The sequence below is a fragment of the Triticum urartu genome, chromosome 5A (assembly GCF_056163025.1).
Source record: "Triticum urartu cultivar PI428250 chromosome 5A, HENAU_Tu73, whole genome shotgun sequence".
Classification (NCBI taxonomy): Eukaryota; Viridiplantae; Streptophyta; class Magnoliopsida; order Poales; family Poaceae; genus Triticum; species Triticum urartu.
Window position 1 is genome coordinate 404,617,255 of NC_141877.1, and position 18,646 is coordinate 404,635,900.

Genomic DNA, 18,646 nt, shown 5'->3' on the forward strand with positions numbered 1-18,646 from the left:
ATGTGTGAATACATAGACAAACATAGTGTCCCTAGTATGCCTCTACTTGACTAGCTCGTTAATCAAAGATGGTTAAGTTTCCTAGCCATGGGCATGTGTTGTCATTTGATGAACGGGATCACATCATTAGAGAATGATGTGATGGACAAGACACATCCGTCAGCTTAGCATAATGATCGTTCAGTTTTATTCCTACTGCTTTCTTCATGACTTATACATGTTCCTCTGACTATGAGATTATGCAACTCCCGAATACCGGAGGAACACTTTGTGTGCTATCAAACGTCACAACGTAAGTGGGTTATTATAAAGATGCTCTACAGGTGTCTCCAATGGTGTTTGTTGAGTTGGCATAGATCGAAATTAGGATTTGTCACTCCGTCTATCGGAGAGGTATCTCTGGGCCCTCTCGATAATGCACATCACTATAAGCCTTGCAAGCAATGTGACAAATGAGTTAGTTGCAGGATTATGCATCACGGAACAAGTAAAGAGACTTGCCGGTAATGAGATTGAACTAGGTATTGAGATACCGACGATTGAATCTCGGGCAAGTAACATACCAATGACAAAGGGAACAACGTATGTTGTTATGCGGTTTGACTGATAAAGATCTTCGTAGAATATGTAGGAACCAATATGAGCATCCCGGTTCCGCTATTGGTTATTGACCGGAGAAGTGTCTCGGTCATGTCTACATAGTTCTCAAACCCGTAGGGTCCGCACGCTTAACGTTCGGTGACGATCGGTATTATGAGTTTATGTGTTTTGATGTACCGAAGGTAGTTCGGAGTCCCGGATATGATCACGGACATGACGAGGAGTCTCGAAATGGTCAAGACAGAAAGATCGATATATTGGATTACTATATTTGGACGTCGGAATGGTTCCGGGTGAGTTCGGGCATATACCGGAGCACCGGGAGGTTACCGGAACCCTCCGGGAGGTTACCGGAACCCTCCGGGAGGTATATGGGCCTTATTAGGCCATAGTGGGAGAGGAGAGAGGGAGGCCTAGAAGGGGGCTCGCCCCCCTCAAGCCCAATCCGAATTGGGTGGGGGGGGGGGGGCGGCCCTCCTTTCCTTCCCCCTCTCCCCCCCTTCCTTCCACTCCTAGTCCAACTAGGGAAGGGGGAATCCTACTCCCGGTGGGAGTAGGACTCTCCATGGGGCGCGCCATAGGAGGGCCGGCCCTCCCCCTCCTCCACTCCTTTATATACGAGGGAGGGGGGCACCCCATGGACACACTAGTTGATCATTGATCTTTTAGCCGTGTGCGGTGCCCCCCTCCACCATAATCCACCTCGGTCATATCGTAACGGTGCTTATGCAAAGCCCTGTTCCGGTAGCATCATCATCACCGTCATCACACCGTCGTGCTGACGAATCTCTCCCTCGACAATCTGCTGGTTCGTGAGTTCGTGGGACATCACCGAGCCGAATGTGTGCAGATCGCGGAGGTGTCGTATCTTCGGTACTAGGATCGGTCGATTGTGAAGACGTATGACTGCATCAACCGCGTTGTCATAACGCTTCCGCTTACGGTCTACGAGGGTACATAGACAACACTCTCCCCTCTCGTTGCTATGCATCACCATGATCTTGCATGTGCGTAGGAATTTTTTGAAATTACTGCGTTCCCCAACACTTTATCAGTCAAACTGCATAACAACATATGTTGTTCCCTTTGTCATCGGTATGTTACTTGCCCAAGATTTGATCGTCGGTATCATCATACCTAGTTCAATCTCATTACCGGCAAGTCTCTTTACTCATTTCGTAATGCATCAACCTGTGGCTAACTCATTAGACACATTGCTTGCAATGCTCATAGTGATGTGCATTACTGAGAGGGCCCACAGATACCTCTCCGATACACGTAGTGACAAATCCTAATCTCGATCTATGCCAACTCAACAAACACCATCGGAGACACCTGTAGAGCATCTTTATAATCACCCAGTTATGTTGTGACGTTTGATAGCACACAAGGTGTTCCTTCGGTATCCGGGAGTTGCATAATCTCATAGTTAGAGGAACATGTATAAGTCATGAAGAAAGCAATAGCAATAAAACTAAACGATCATTATGCTAAGCTAACAGATGGGTCTTGTTCATCACATCATTCTCTAATGATGTGATCCCGTTCATCAAATGACAACACATGTCTATGGTCAGGAAACTTAACCATCTTTGATTAACGAGCTAATCTAGTGGAGGCATACTAGGGACACTCTGTTTATCTAAGTATTCACACATGTACTAAGTTTCCAATTAATACAATTCTAGCATGAATAATAAACATTTATCATGATATAAGGAAATATAAATAACAACTTTATTATTGCCTCTAGGGAATATTTCCTTCAGTTGCAAGTTTTACGTGGCTGCTACAGACTTCTAGCAAGAACCGTTCTTACCTATGGCAAAAACCACAACGGCGATTTATCAAGTTTGCAGTTTTAACCTTTTTCAAGGACCGATCACAGTCAAATTCGATTCAACTAAAGTAGGAGAAACAAACACCCGCCAGCCACCTTTATGCAAAACTAGTTACATGTTTGTCGGTGGAACTGGTCTCATGTACGTGGACGTGTAAGATTGGTCCGGGCCGCTTCATCTTACAATACCGCCTAATCAAAATAAGACGTTGGTGGTAGGCAGTATGACCATCACCGCCCACAACTCTTTGTGTTCTACTCGTGCATATCATCTACGCATAGACCTGGCTCGGATGCCATTGTTGGGAATCGCTGCATGGAAAACAAAAAATTTCTACGCACACGTAATGATCTATCCATGGAGATGCATAGCAACGAGGGGGAGAGTATGTCTATGTACCCTCGTAGACCGTAAGCGGAAGCATTTCACAACGCGTTTGATGTAGTCGTACACCTTCATGATCCATCCCGATCAAGTACCGAACGTACGGCACCTCCGTGTTCAACACATGTTCAGCTCGATGACGTCCTTGCCTTCTTGATCCAGCAAGACGAATGAAGTAGTAGATGAGTTCCGGCAGCACAACGGTGTGTTGACGGTGTTGGTGAAGAACAATCTTCGCAGGGCTTCGCCAAGCACTACAGAAACTAGATGGAGGATAAACTAGAGGGGACGGGGTTGCCGGCACATGGCTTGGTGAATCTTGATGTGTTCCACGTGCTAGCCCTGCCCCTCTATTTATATGCTGAGCCCTGGAGTCGTAACTTTGAGAAACAACCTCCTCAAAGTCGGTTTTACCCGTAAGGAAGAGTCCTTCTCAGACTTCCAGGACCAGACACCACAATCCTTGGTGTCTGGCCTAGACGCCATGGGCCTCGGCGTCTGGCCCAGGGCCAGACGCCAGGGTCTCCGGCGTTTGGCCCCTGGCCTCCGCAAAACTCCTTTTTGCATCGACCTAAAGCCCCATGGGCTTTACCCCTTGGCCGAGCCATATCATCCTATATATCAATCTTTACCTCCGGACCATTCCAAAGCTCCTCGTCATGTCCGTGATCTCATCCGAGACTCCGAACAACATTCGGTCACCAACATACATAACTCATATAGTACTATATCGTCAACGAACGTTAAGCGCGCGAACCCTACGGGTTCGATAACTATGTAGACATGACCGATACACCTCTCTGGTCAATAACCAATAGCGGAACTTGGATGCCCATATTGGCTCCTACATATTCTACGAAGATCTTTATCGGTCGAACCTTATGACAACATATGTAATTCCCTTTGTCCATTGGTATGTTACTTGCCCGAGATTCGATCGTTGGTATCTCTATACCTAGTTCAATCTCGTTACCGGCAAGTCTCTTTACTCGTTCCGTAATACATCATCTTGCAACTAACTCCTTAGTCACTTCGCTTGCAAGGCTTCTTATTTAGAAATATTAAAACTGAGCACTTTTCCAGCCCTCTCAAGCCATCAGTGTTCCCAGCCGTCGGATCGTTAGTTTTAAGCATTTTCTGCCATCAGATTAGCAGTGAATCATGCGTAAGCTCGTTTCATTTGCTAATACCGACCGCTTACCGTGTTGGGCCACTGCTCCATGACCTTTTTTGGACGTTCTATGTTAAATTGGGCCCAATGGGTTGTACCAGTTTCCCCACATGAAGCAAATCGAGATGCAGGGCCGCACACCGTCGACTCCTCCTATCCCGACCCCGACCTTTCTCTCCTTTCTCCCAATCTGGCCGGTTGGACGAATCCTGCTAGGCAACGCCGGCGACCACAACCTCGAGCAGACCAGTGGTCTGCCTCAAGTCACCTCACCGCCGGCCTCCGCCCCTATCCTCTGCCCCAAAGCAATCGACCTCGTCTGCCACCCTCTCCTCCTCGCCTCATCGGAAGAGAAGAGAACAGGGAGATCGACCAGGTTAGGCGCCGGTCATGGCGGCGGCCAGATCCGCCACGGCCGCAGCCACCTCTCTAAGGCTCCGATCTTGGCTGCCATGGAGGTCAGAACAGCATGCCGAGACAGGATCTAACCTCGACCACGTGAGAAGACGTCCGCCTGCTCCGTGCCACCGACGCCATGGAGCTTCCCCCTTCTAGCAGGCTAGCATCCATTCTTCTTTGATCCACTATGTTGCCCCTCCATCTTCAACCTCTCTGTAGATTTATTTTTGCATACTTAATCATCACCCTATAGATGAATTATCATTTGTTTCTGCCATAAATGTTGTTCATATTGTTTTCCATATATTTAGTTGGTGTCACAACAGTGATTTGAGCATCATGAAAATATAGGAATAACCCTTAAATTTTGGTCTGTTATGCTGAAACGAGGATATGGCACCATGCAAGCGAGAGCAGCAAGGTGGCTTCTGCAGGTTGCGGCTGAGATTTTCAGCACAAGAAGAGGCTGGGCACCTTTGAGACTTAGAATAGCAGGGTGAGATGGAGTTTTATGGAGCACTAAGGTAGATACAGTTACGGTACTGTATTTTGAGTAGTATTTCTGGTTCATCAATTTTGGTATTGGGATTGGTGGCTCTGGCGTGTCGTGATTTTGGGTTGCTATTTACCCATATTCGTGTAATAAGTAGTTGGTTGTATAGAGTTCTGTAGTTGGATGTCGAGTTCTTGTTGCGGTTGTGAGGTGTTTTGTGTCTACTAATTTAAAATCATGGCTGATCCTTGTGACCAGAACCTGAAAAGTTGCTTTGTATTACCAATTTCATTGCTGCAAATGAAATTGGGAGCGGGCAGCTCCTAAAGTCGAAAAAATGTTGTTCATGTTGTGCTACGATCTACACCAATCGTTGATTTGTGTGCCAGGCCACCACCACGGTCGCACCCGTGTCTCCGCTCCATTTAATCACATCGTCCTACGATGCACACATCATAAGTCTAGGAAGTGATACTGGTAAGACAATTAGAATCACATTTTTAATCCTATCACATGCGCAATGTAATCAATGGTTAATTTGCTATCTCAGGTTCAAGAGTTTCTTGGTCAGCTCTGGTCATTGGGATCCCATGGATGCCAGCAATGCATGCAATCAATAAACATATTTGATCATGTCTTCTCGAACCAGTGAGCCTCCCAAGATGAAGTCAATAAACTGGAGCACTCCAATCTATCTGCCACTTAGCCCCTGAAACCAGCATGACTACTAGCCAACTACACTCAAATCATAAAGCTCTACAATCTACTTTAACTATCTCACATGGTATAGTACTAGCGAGCAAAGTTTTTCAGTTGTTCACTAAACTACAGTTATTTTTTAAACCCAAATCATCCTATTGTTGCATAGATGTAAAGTACATATCTGGTAGCTTACGATTGTTCAAAAGACTAAGACCATGATCGTTCCTAAATTTGAGATTTCATTTTGAATTATTTGGTAGGATTAATTGTTTTGTTCTGCTTCAGCTCACTCTTAAATATTGGCAATTCGTGTCCAGAGCCCTTCGCTGGCAACTCACACTCACTGGATGTAGACATTTAGGTGGATGCAGCTGCTCAACCCCAAATTGATTTTTATGTAAGGATTCTTGATATGTATTTAGTTCGTAAGCATCAACCTTATTCAATTTATACTTGAATGTTATCTATGTAAGTGTTTGAGCCAGAACATCTTATGTGGTCATGATATTTGTACCTTACAAAGATTCTGTCTTGATTCTTGAATTTTACCGGGGGCTTTCCTATTTTTACCATTTGATTATTACAATTTTTGTGTATCACATTTGCTGTAAGATAAGCCTTAAAACATATATGGCTTGCCAATCACACCATGATTACAGGTATATACGTTGTTTGCTGTTAGAAAAAATAAATTTGTCGTCTATTATCAGTGAATCACAGTAATGATTTCTCCACTCACATGCCATTCCTTTATTAGCTTATTTATTGCATTGGTATTTCACGTGACTTCCTAATTTACTTGTAACACTGATGAAAATGTGCTTTGATAGATGTTCTAGATATATTTTATATTGGTTTATAGCTCGCTGATAATACTATTTTTTAATTTATAATATAGAAATCTTTGCCTTCTTGAACCACTATACAGTGAAGTTTCGTTTTTGTTGGGAGTGCATTATGGTCAACTAATTCGATAGAAATTTTTACCCAGAGGATGCTAAATAAGGAAACAAAGTACACTCGCTAAATTTAATTTCCTTCGTCAAGGAAATAGGAGGTAAATTTTCCTCTTATAGATCCCCTGCTTCTGTTGCACTAAGCTTTTGATCACCATTTGTGATCTTATTCCAGAATCCATGTTATGCATGCCCATACATTTTTTCCTTTGGATAACTGGAATATTACAGAGCCATACATGTTTTTTTTCCTGCTGCTTGTCTTGGCAGTTCGGATTAGTTGTAATTACTACGAACATTGTTGTGTATGTAATCATACCAGTATCTGTGATTCTCGAGATTTTCCCTTAAGTTCTGAATAATATATGTTTATGCAAATTTAGTGGGTTCTATGTTGCCATTTATTTACAAAGTTTCTTATAATTATATATCTTCTATATCTAAATAGCTAGCCCCAGTAAGGTATTTCTCTCAGCATGCAAGCATGCCACCTCATCATTCAACATGCATAAGAAAAGGCCCACCTCAACATGCAACTATGCATATTAAAAATCCACTACAACATGCATGCATGTAAAATTCCATTTTATTATGCTATTTACATTTAATTCTTATATACTTTCAGAAACTATTGTTTTAAGAATTCATGTTCCATATAATCAAAATCTTATTGAAATATTGCAAACATTTCCGCAACAACGTGCGGGGCATTATCTAGTTTTATTAGAAACGGGGTACAGCGCGAGTCAACAGAGACTGTTACAAGCAATCGGGCCTACCCGAGAGTGGCAGAACAGAGCAAAATGAAAGCAGGAAAGAAACTACAGCCTAAAAGGTTTAAATTCGCGCAACATAGCTGCAGCAAAAAATATCTAAATAGCTAGCCCCACTAAGGTATTTCTCTCAACATGCAAGCATGTCACCTCATCATTCAACATGCATAAGAAAAGGCCCACCTCAACATGCAACTATGCATATTAAAAATCCACTACAACATGCATGCATGTAAAATTCCATTTTATTATGCTATTTACATTTAATTCTTATATACTTTCAGAAACTATTGTTTCAAGAATTCATGTTCCATATAATCAAAATCTCATTGAAATATTGCAAACATTTCCGCAACAACGTGCGAGGCATCATCTAGTTGTATAAATAGACGTGCGCAGTAACGCGCGTAGTCAATGATCTAGTGATGTGTATTACCGAGAGAGCCCAGAGATACCTCTCCGAAACTCGGAGTGACAAATCCTAATCTTGATCTATGCCAACTCAACAAACACCTTCGGAGATACCTTTAGAGCATCTTTATGATCACCCAGTTATGTTGTGATGTTTGATAGCACACAAGGTATTCCTCCGGTATCCGGGAGTTGCATAATCTCATAGTCGAAGGAATATGTATTTGACATGAAGAAAGCAATAACAATAAACTGAACGATCATTATGCTAAGCTAACGGATGGGTCTTATCCATCACATCATTCTCATAATGATGCGATCCCGTTATCAAATGACAACACATGTCCATGGTTAGGAAACCTTAACCATCTTTGATCAACGAGCTAGTCTATTAGAGGCTCACCAGGGACATGGTATTTGTTTATGTATTCACACATGCATTTAAGTTTCCGATCAATACAATTCTAGCATGAATAATAAACATTTATCATGAGTAAGGAAATATAAAATAACAACTTTATTATTGCCTCTAGGGCATATTTCCTTCAAGCTGACCATGATCAAAAGAAGCGTCCTCATTCAATTAAACAAATCCCCTGGGGGGCTTGGTCCATCCTTCATCCTTCCTCTTTGCCTTCGGTGAGTAGGCATTTACATAATTTACTGTTATAGCCCGAATCCCAATCGAGGTTTGGAATGCCTCTTGTGATTTTCCCTCATGAACTAGCTTCCATTTATTCTACCATAAATACCATGCGGTTATAGCAATCAGCTCATGTGCATTTTGGGAAACCAAAGTAGGTAGTTATTAATCAGGCATAAGGAGTAATGCTTTCAGGACTGCCTCTCCCGCTCGGTCCACAGCGCAACTTTTTTAACCACTTCGTATAGCCCCACTTTTTCCACACTTCTTTAGCCTTTTGGCACAGAAACAACACATGCTTAGTATCCTCTTTACCTCCTCCTTGATCGAGCTAGAGGATCTTGAGTACCTAATGACATTATTGCATCATTGGCATGCTTGGTTGCCGTTGTATCATGTGCAAACGTATCGCAGACGTGCTCTCATGATGTCACACACAATGTATTCTTTGAAATGCTTGAAAGTTTTTTAGAGTACGCAAATGGTGTGCCATATTTTTATAGTAGAGAGCAAGAAATTTACAAGAGACCCATGGTCGACGCGAACATCAATTGTCGGCACACCCACACCAACACAATTAGTATAATCTAATCTCTCACAAAACGATCTAGACCACCTACACCGAGTCCTGCCTACTTCCAATCCCTGATTTCATCGAGGATGAACTGCACTAGGGGTGAAGGTCTCCTGACTTGATCATCTCGATGGAACACTCTGGCATTCCTTTGTTTCCATAGCGACCAGGCGATTCCGATAACCAAAGAGTCGAAGCCTCGCTTGTTCTGGACCTGAAAGCACCGTCTGCTTGTGAGCCACCAATCAATAAAGGTATTTGTGACCTCTGGACAAAGGACATTGAGCTGAAGTTTATCGAAGCAGGTGTGCCAGACTCCCCCGCGTAGACGCATTGCGCGAGTATATGATTAATGTTATCCTCTTCCTGTAAACAGGTGTAGCACGCTGAAGAGTGGTCCTGCAAGCCATGGTGAGCCCTTCTATCACGTAAAGATTTTGCACTTGAGTGGAGCCCAGCTACACCAAATGCAAGTAGCATTCGGTGATCGTACCAGGCCACTGCAAAGCCCAGCATATATGGACTTGGCGGAATAGACCCGAGCTAGCTGCGGGCCAAGCAAACCTATCATCTGCCTCGACATCTCTCTGAACCGTAGCTATCACGTGCCTTAGATCAAACCATTTGCACCCCAAAAGAGGTGTCTGGCTCGACCTCCCCAGCCCAACGCTCGTTGACTAGCACCTGTGCGACCGTCCTCGAGTTTTTGATTCTGGTGTGAAAGTAGGGGTTCAAATTGGAGGCTATACTGTGTGACAGAAAATGTGAGGAGTGCTTTTATGATGTCACACACAATGTATTCTTTGAAATGCTTGAAAGTAGGGATTCAGATTGAAGGCTATAGCTGTCAAAATGTGAGGGGTCGAAACAAACATAGCCGAACACTGAAACAATCTGTGCACGTTTGAGGGGCATCGTGATTGGAGAATGGAGGGAGGCGTATTTGTCGTTCCCGAGACGTGGAGGTCAATTGACACGGTCCATCAGCTGCCTGGTACGCCACGTGGAGATAGACCGCTGAGCCGTCCCTCCGTTCCGAATGGCGATGGTTGAGCGGCCATCCAAAACAGCTAGACCTGGTCTACCGCTCCCCACTTCCGGAGAAGACTTCTAAAAAAGAAAGAAAACCTGAAAGCGCGTCACCGTCCGTTTGCAATTCCATTCATTTGCTCCCGTATCAACCATATCGAATCCAATCCAATCGAATCGCCGGAGGCGGAAGCGCGCATCGAACTCGGTCGGCAATGGCGAGCCTCACCTTGCCGCCGGCGCCCCCTAACCCCCGCCAGGACGCCATCGACCTCCACAAGGCCTTCAAAGGTCCGCGCCTTGCCTTTCCCCTCCGATTTCCCCCCTCTCAATCCCGCTTTTTTTGGACCGATTCGGTCGGAGATTAGGGTGAGCTGACGAGCTGGAGGAACGTTCCAGGTAGAAATTGCTATTCCGGCTGCGCGGATTGAAGTCAGTGGTCAAAAGGGGTGCCGACCCCTTAGATTCATTTTGCATGTCAAATTGCTATGAATAATTCTGGTTGATGTGGATTTGTTATTATGAGACTTTAGAGGGTCAGATGTTCAGATACGTGGAGGTTAGAATGGAGCATGGTCGGGTGAGTGATGGTAACTGCAGTACTGCATCGACTGAGGACCTGTTTCTTGACCTGCTCTGAATTTAATTTGGAGCCAAGTGGACTGATATGAGGTCAAGGAGGACGAGTTCTGTCTCAGAGAGACCGACTGTTCTTCTGGCCAAAGTGCAAAACCGTTTAATTGCCGGTTACCCGATAATTAAACTATCCCAAGACTGATAGAATTCTTTTTACAATTTAATGGTTCATAAAAATAAGAATCTGAACTTAGGCGATATTTATGGGCTGATGACCTGTACAATAATTGTGATTACTTATATTCTTTTTTATGAGAATCCTGTAGCTTAAACCAGGCAAAACAACGGTTGCCAAACAAATTACAAGACTTGGAAAATTCTCTATCTGGAAGACCGACAGAGTAATTTTGACACAAAGATTCACAACAAACACAGAAAATATAAAACTAAAACCAAACAGACCAATGAAAGTCTTCCTCTTCAGAAAACCAAAACTCTTGAATCCCTTCTCTAGCCGGAATAGGACACAAAGTCCGTTAAAATCCGCCACGAAAGTAGTCAGCCGTGTGGGGCAGAACCAGGAAAACAGTCTTTGCACATGGGCCGGGGCATCACCCCGAGCTTGGCAAGGAGAGGATCCGTTGTCTTGTCACTGCTCCCGAAAGTCGGGATCCACATGAAAGATCCGTCAAGTCCAAAGGAGCTGAAATGAAGTCCTGCCATAGTGCCATGGTTGACCAAACCACGTTTCTGGAACCCCAGATCGACGTGACAGAAACCCCACATCTCGATCGACGCTGGAGGCAAGGCCGCCATATCGAAGGCAAAGGAGGACAATTATTATGCTGGCTGATTTTGTCTCCGCTATAACCGAGAAAATGAACAACGGCACCTATATATATATGTATTTGTAAAAATCAGCCTCCCCCAACCTTAGAGCTGGGTGAGCGATGATTCACTGGTGAAAACTGCTAGGATGTTAAGGAGTGGCGGCTAGGGTTGTGATTACTGGTATTCTGGTTCACAAATTGATATATCGTCTCCTGATTTCCTTTTCTTTTATTATTATGTATTTCCTTCTTTTCCCTTCCATTCATGATTCTCCTCCCCTCAACCACCCCAACAGTTTCCAACTTCGAGAAAACGCAAAAAGTATTGTGTCTTCATGCATTGATAGAAAAGGAAAGTTGTGTACAAGGCCAAAGAAGGGCAAGACCTGAGAGTATACAGCGCCGTACCCCTAAGAGCTACTCCCTCCGTCCGCGAATAAGTGTACATCTAGCTTTTGTTCTAAGTCAAAGATTTAAAATTTTGACCAACTTTATAGAAAAGAGTAGTAGCATATATGACATCAAATTGATATATTATGAAAGTACATTTCAAAACGAATCTAGCGATACTAATTTAGTGTCATAAATGCTGCTACATTTCCCTATAAAATTGGTCAAAGTTTTAAAACTTTGACTTAGGACAAAACCTAGATGTACACTTATTCATGGACGGAGGGAGTAGGCGCTGCCGGAAGAAGCACCGCATGGCCAACCGCCCCTGCTCTCGCCCACAGTTGTGCTTCGGCCCTCCTATGTGTTCAGTACAGCTTAGAATTGAAAATTGTCAACTGCTAAGTGCTCCAAGAAAAGGCTCAGGATCTCATAGTAAAAAAGAAGGGCTCAGCATCTGACCAAGGTCTTTTAAGAATTTATTGTTATGGACGACCTGTGACATAATGGTGCCATAGTAGTTTCTGTAGCAGTAGAGTTGTAACTATTTGGGTTTTGGCCCCAAGTACCATGACTAGTCGAGTTGTACTCCTTATTACCATGATATTTGAGTCGCGCTCCCTAGTACCATACATTTGAGAAGGCAAATGCATCATTTTCCATTTAGTGACCATTACGGTTTATCAATATGAAGTTATGAACTGAAGTTTGTTTCTGCGGTACCACCAATGTTATTGTTTCTGTAAACTAAGTTATTCTTAGATAGGGTAGGAGTAATATATATGGTCTAGTAATTCCTGATGGCTGTGATCAAGTGAGAATTACTAAAAAAGATGCTTCAGCAAATTACTTCTTTGCACAATTTTATGTTTCTACTTGAAATTATAAGATTCGTTATTTATTCAATCAACCTTCATTATATGTCTTCTTTAAAAGTAATTAATCCTTTGCATCCTGATTATGATTTTTTTTCACTTGGTTGTTGGTCTTACAGGGTTTGGCTGTGATACTACAACAGTTTCAAATATACTTGCTCACCGTGACTCAATGCAACGTGGATACATTCAACAGGAATACAAAACTATGTATTCTGAGGAACTTTCACGTCGTATATCGTCTGAACTCAGTGGAAACCACAAGGTATGGAAAATTGTAGAAAAATCTTTATTGCATGATAAATCAAACTATTGCACAGCTATACTGGCTGAAGAGGTATGCTTAATTAATTGTACCAGTATTCACCGAGTAAAAGTATGGATTTGCATAGGTTAGTTCTATATTTCTTAACCAAGTCTATGTTATGCCAGTCCTCAGTATAGTTGAATTACTCAAAATATTGTTGTGGTAGATATGGGTATACGGCTAACCTTGTGGTATATGATTCCAGAAAGCACTGTCGCTCTGGATTCTTGATCCTGCTGGACGTGATGCGACTGTTCTGAAAGAAGCTCTAAGCGCTGAAAGTCTTGATCTGAAAGCAGCTACTGATATAATTTGTTCCAGGACACCATCACAGCTGCAAATAATGAAACAGACATATTATGCAAAGTTTGGTACTTATCTTGAGCATGACATTAGTCAGCAAACATCCGGCGATCATCAGAAGGTTTCATTTCTTAATTTGTAACTTCTTCATCTGATGCATGGCAGTTGAAAGCTATTTGCATTGCTTACTTCTCTATTCAGGACTTGTGCTCGTACATATCATTTCTTGAAACACAGAATTTTGCTGTGTTCTTCTCGGGCATACTGCAGTTACTAGTGAAATGCTATGTTGATACCATTTTGTACTTTCGCTTTATTATATGTTGATGTCAAGGTGATCTGCTGCATGGTCTTCCTTACAGTTTAGACACGTATACTGTTTGGGTACACCTGTCCAAATTGTACATTTTTGTGCTAATGAATGATATGATGTGTATTTCAGATCTTACTAGCCTATGTTGGCATTCCACGCTACGAAGGCCCGGAGGTTGATCCTACTATAGTGACACATGATGCGAAGGACCTCTACAAAGCTGGTGAGAAAAAGCTGGGCACAGATGAGAAAACCTTCATCCGCATCTTCACTGAACGCAGCTGGGCACACATGGCAGCTGTTGCTTCTGCTTACCATCACATGTATGATCGGTCGTTACAGAAGGTAACACTTCTGTTCAGTTTTCCCTTCCCACATACATTTTGGTGCTCTCCTGGATTGTAATAGTGAGTTTCCCTCACTGATGGTAGGTTGTGAAGAATGAAACATCTGGAAACTTTGAAGTTGCTCTGTTAACTATCCTCAGATGCGCTGAGAATCCAGCGAAGTATTTTGCTAAGGTATCTCACCCGTTCTGTCCTCCAAAAAGAATATGTAAACTTCTTTATTTGATATCAAGAGGCAAGCAGCCAAGCTTTCGTGTTTTTGATAAAGTGGTGTTTTTGTACAGAGCATGAATTACAATAGTTTAACCTTTTCATGCCACACTATTATTTCTTAGTTTCTGATTGCCCCATCGTATGCTGTGCATAAAGCCTGCAGGATTTGACTCTTGAATTTCCTTGTTTACTTTGTTTTCACGTTTCCTATTTTCAGTGAATATCTAGTTACAATCCTGATGTGATATATTCTAATATTCTATAAATACTTTCGAATAGACAATGACTTGATTGCTTTGGTACCTGTACCTAACTTCCCACTATAATCCGTAACTGTGCTAGCGGTATTTAGTATCCAGTCTGAACACTAGTATCATTATGGGAATATGCTACTAGGACTCCTACATTTGAATTGACCGATAACCATATAAATTATGACATCTTTATTAAATCCCTTATCAGGACCTCGCTTCTATTTTGTTTATCTCTGACTCTGTTCTCTTTCTTTGGTACTTGTCATTTTTTTTTTCTGAACAATGTTAATTCAGGTGTTGAGGAAGTCCATGAAAGGTCTAGGTACTGATGACAAGACACTTGTAAGGGTTGTGGTGACAAGGACTGAGATTGATATGCAGTATATCAAGGCAGAATATTACAAGAAATACAAAAAGCCGTTAGCTGATGCTATCCATTCCGAAACATCAGGCGGTTATCGGACGTTCCTGCTTTCTCTTGTTGGTAGCCATTAGGTAATGTTCACTGGTGCTACTGTCTTTAAAGTACCCGCTTACATATTAAGATGGCAGTGCTCATATTGATCTTGTGTTTTTCTCCACCCTTCGCATTTCTCAGGCTATGTTTCCTCGACCGTACACGCTGCTCTGTTGCATTACTTTACCCTAAAGGCCTAAGCACAGTGACTCTACCTGGCCAAAATGTATGACGTCGTCATCACTGTGTTCTGGAGCTTCCCTGACAACTATTTCTGCTTTCTCTTGGTTTATGCTTGCCTAAAATGTGTGTATATATTATTTGGATCTGGGGACTCTAGTGCAGTGGCTGCCGCTGGTTCCATCTTTCATGGCATGTGTTATCAGTGCAGTTGGTTTGATGATTGTATTTGGCTTTACTGCTTTCACTGAAGTTCACTGTTATTTAACTTTATTGAGAAAAAGGAGTGGCGTACATCCAGGTTTTTTCTTTTCTTTTGCAGTTGTTGCATTATGTACTTCTGTTGTGCCAAGTAACATGATCCTGGTTACGGAAAAAAAAGGTACTAACAGGATCCTTGGGTGTTTCCTTTTTTGAGGGGTAGGTGTTTCATATGCAGAAAATAGGTTTTACCTCTGGTTCTGAATTCTGATACTCCCTCCGTCCAGAAAAACCTGTCCCTCAAATGGATATACTAACATTAAGTTAATGCTAAATACATCTATTTGATGGACAAGCTTGGGACAAGCTTTTCCGGACGGAGGGAGTACACATTAAAATTTCAGACTTGGTATATGTGATCCTTCTTTTCAGAACTTAATAAAAATTACATCTATATATTGTGAAAAATTATGAAAGTTATACGTGTCGATGGTGTTCTGGACCGCTGGTGTTGCACTGCTGCAGTGTTAGACCCTGGATATCTTGGCACATCCCTTGGCTAACGTAATGCACACCTGCAACCGTCAGTTGTTTTTTGTCGTCGAGGCGTCGTAAGGTGTGCCTTGATGGTAACACTGTCGAAAGAACGTGGGGCACATCGATGTGCGCTGTGGAGGATACACACACAAAAGAGTTTGACAGTAGATAGGCCTCACTCTCAAAGCATTCTGGTGCCATCTTATCGTGAAGTCTTTGCTTTGAGACTGAAGATTTGGAGACCCTGGCATATACCCAAATTTAAAACTTAATCTGTAGTATACTTTTGGCTACATATTACCATGCAAAACCTATGCAACCCGGCATTGTTGGGGGTTGTGGTACCATAAAAGAGCTGAGATTGAATATACTCTGCCTTACTTGCAGTGTTTCGGTGCCTAGACTCATTTGCATTCGGTCAGAAAAAAAATCAAAACAAATGCTAAAAAAATTCCAATTTTTTTGTGTGGTAGATAAATTGATGTGTGAGGTCCGCTCTAATTTTCAACTTATTTGAACATCTGAGCAACTCTCGGCAAAAAAAGACAAATCGGGGTCACCCCGATTTGTTTTTAGAATTTTTCTAGTATTTGTTTTGATTTTTTTCATCAGCGCGGGTGCAGCTAAGCATGGGCTTAGAAGTGGATTGTCGGTCATAGACTGAAAACTAACAACAAAACCATATGCCAGGACCGAAAGTGCTCTTTTGATCCTAAGCTCACATGCTCCCTGTTAAACAGTAAAATCTGAAAAAATAGTAAAGACAATTTATTTTTTTGTGATAAACATTGATGAAAGTTTTAACTTTTTTCAAACTTTTGTGATGAAATAACATTGGTGGAAGTCTGGACAAAAAGAACAAATTCGATGCTCCAAAATGCTTCCAACAATAGGTTTTTCGGAGCATTGATTTTGTTTTTTTTGGACAGCCTACACGAATGTCATTTCATCACAAAAAATTTCAGGAAGTTAAAACTCTCATCAATGTTTATCACAAAAAAGATTCAGATTTTTTAATCTTTTTTACTATTTTTTGGATTTTACTGTTTGTGAGGGAGCAGCTCGGATTCAAATACAGGCCAGGACGAACTTTACATGAATCCCTGATCTACGCTGTTGTAAAGAAAGAGCAACCTATTATTCACATCGCTATAGCTAGCTAGATGCCTAGCTTCACATGGTTCACATCATTGCAATGATTTATCCATCTTATACATACAGGCGTAGATCTGATCGCTAGTTTGTCGTGCCTACTGATCTCTTAGAACTAAGCAAGGCCCATGCATCTCTTAGCAGAAAACCAAAGAATCCAGAAGAACGCGACCCAACCTGCAATGGTATGCATGGTCAGACGGATTACTGCAAATATGCTTGATTAACGTTCTGCATTTAGCTGTGCACATGTTTCTGGGTCATTGATAATAAGCAAAATATGTCTGAAGAGCTCTCGTTTCAGTTCGAACACCATTCTAAAAAGAAAAATCCGCGGGTCATGGGCGAAACTGTGTTAACGCCCTATTACTCTTTGCTCATGTTCCTATTTGAAGAACCATATTCATGCCTACCACATCCCAGTTTGTACTTGACCTGGTGTCTGTTGCTAACGTGTTTTTCAGACAATACTTTTAACCACTACTTCATTGTTGAAGGTGAACATCTGATTACCATTTCGGAACGAACAACCAAATGACAACACGTTGTTACCAGCTTAACCTACTTCCTTCGTCCCATAATATAAGAACGTTTTTTACACTAGTATATGGGACAGAGGGAGTACCGAATATTGATTTGAGGTGCTTTATACTTATGATGAACTCTTATAACATATCTAGATCTTTTTCGCAAAAAGAGAGGTCGAGGACCACCCAAAAAACAAGAAGCGTTTCAAGCAAGAGTGATGAAACGTTAGACGTACCACTGGCAATCGTGATGGCAACGACTGTTGCCACGGTCGTTGCTGAAATAACAATGATGGCGACTGACACTGCCCCGATGTACATCGCCGCCGCGAAAGCGAACAGCACAGACATGAATCCTCCGGCGGCAGCCAGGGACATTACGATCGAAGTGATGATGGCGGTCGTCGTCGCCGCCGCGAGGAGGAATGTGAAGATTAGGAGGACAGTCAGCGGCACGGAGGCCATGGATCCAACCTGCGGGGGGTCAATGATGTTATAGTTGCTGGCGCGATCCAAATCATGGTGTCCTTGGGCTTATGAAAGCGGAGGCTCACCGACACGACGAGCAGCGCGCGGACGGAGCCGCCGTCCCTTGTCCACGCCACCAGGCGGCGCGCGGCGTCCTCCGTCGTCTGGCGCGGCCACCATCTCGCGCGTCGCGTCGTCCAGGGGGCGTCGGGGCAGCGGCTGGCCATCGTTGACGATGCCGCAGTGCACGACCGGGGGAGTGTCCTCCTCTCCGGAAGATAAGTGGAAGGAGGTGGCCTCGCCGTTGGCGCGCGCGCCGCCGTCCGGAGCGTCGACCATCGATCATTCGGGCAGTGGTCGAGTGATCGAGCGAGAGTCAAACGCTAGCGCGAAAAATGCTGTTGGGACTGAGACCGATCCAGCGGGCCAGTGTTGTCTGAGCTCACTACTGGGCCGGCCCAGTTGCCCCACATGTGAGAGCACAGCATCGTGCCATTCGGTCCGTTGAAGGGAGCGAAATCACCAAGCGGTAAAAAAACAAAACCCCAAGGGGTATCCCTTTGATCGCTCATATTTCTTTTTCTTTGGTGAGACAAAATCTTGAACCGTGTGTCCAAACTACTAACCGTTTAAATTGTTGTGTTCGTCACGTCGAGATCTTTGAAACTATATATCTCATGTTGATAAGTTTGGATGAATGTTATTTCTGGGCTATGCTCTCAGTTAGTACTGAACGGCAA

The 18,646-nt window shown here is 43.0% G+C and overlaps 1 protein-coding gene and 1 pseudogene across 2 annotated transcripts; one reads left to right on the plus strand and one right to left on the minus strand.

Annotated features, from left to right (window-relative positions):
• The first annotated feature begins 9,981 nt into the window (after positions 1-9,981).
• LOC125509246 (annexin D5) lies at positions 9,982-15,329 on the plus strand. The gene is made up of 7 exons (XM_048674176.2): positions 9,982-10,267; positions 12,767-12,912; positions 13,160-13,378; positions 13,700-13,915; positions 14,002-14,091; positions 14,679-14,879; positions 14,983-15,329. Exons 1-6 carry the CDS (start codon positions 10,192-10,194, stop codon positions 14,877-14,879), a joined length of 948 nt encoding a protein of 315 aa, XP_048530133.1. The 5' UTR covers positions 9,982-10,191; the 3' UTR covers positions 14,983-15,329.
• Positions 15,330-16,826: 1,497 nt separating this feature from the next.
• Positions 16,827-18,439, minus strand: LOC147971611 (uncharacterized; annotated as a pseudogene). The gene is made up of 3 exons (XR_015603329.1): positions 17,993-18,439; positions 17,675-17,912; positions 16,827-17,088 (listed from the first exon to the last, which is right to left on the minus strand). The product of XR_015603329.1 is annotated as an uncharacterized LOC147971611 (transcript).
• Between the last annotated feature and the right edge of the window lie 207 nt (positions 18,440-18,646).

Coding starts and splice junctions, on each gene's coding strand:
- LOC125509246 (XM_048674176.2), top strand. CDS start 10,192: ATGGCGAGCCTCACCTTGCCGCCGGCGCCCCCTAACCCCCGCCAGGAC. Junction 10,268..12,766: donor CCTCCACAAGGCCTTCAAAG/GTCCGCGCCTTG, acceptor TTGGTCTTACAG/GGTTTGGCTGTGATACTACA. Junction 14,092..14,678: donor CAGCGAAGTATTTTGCTAAG/GTATCTCACCCG, acceptor ATGTTAATTCAG/GTGTTGAGGAAGTCCATGAA.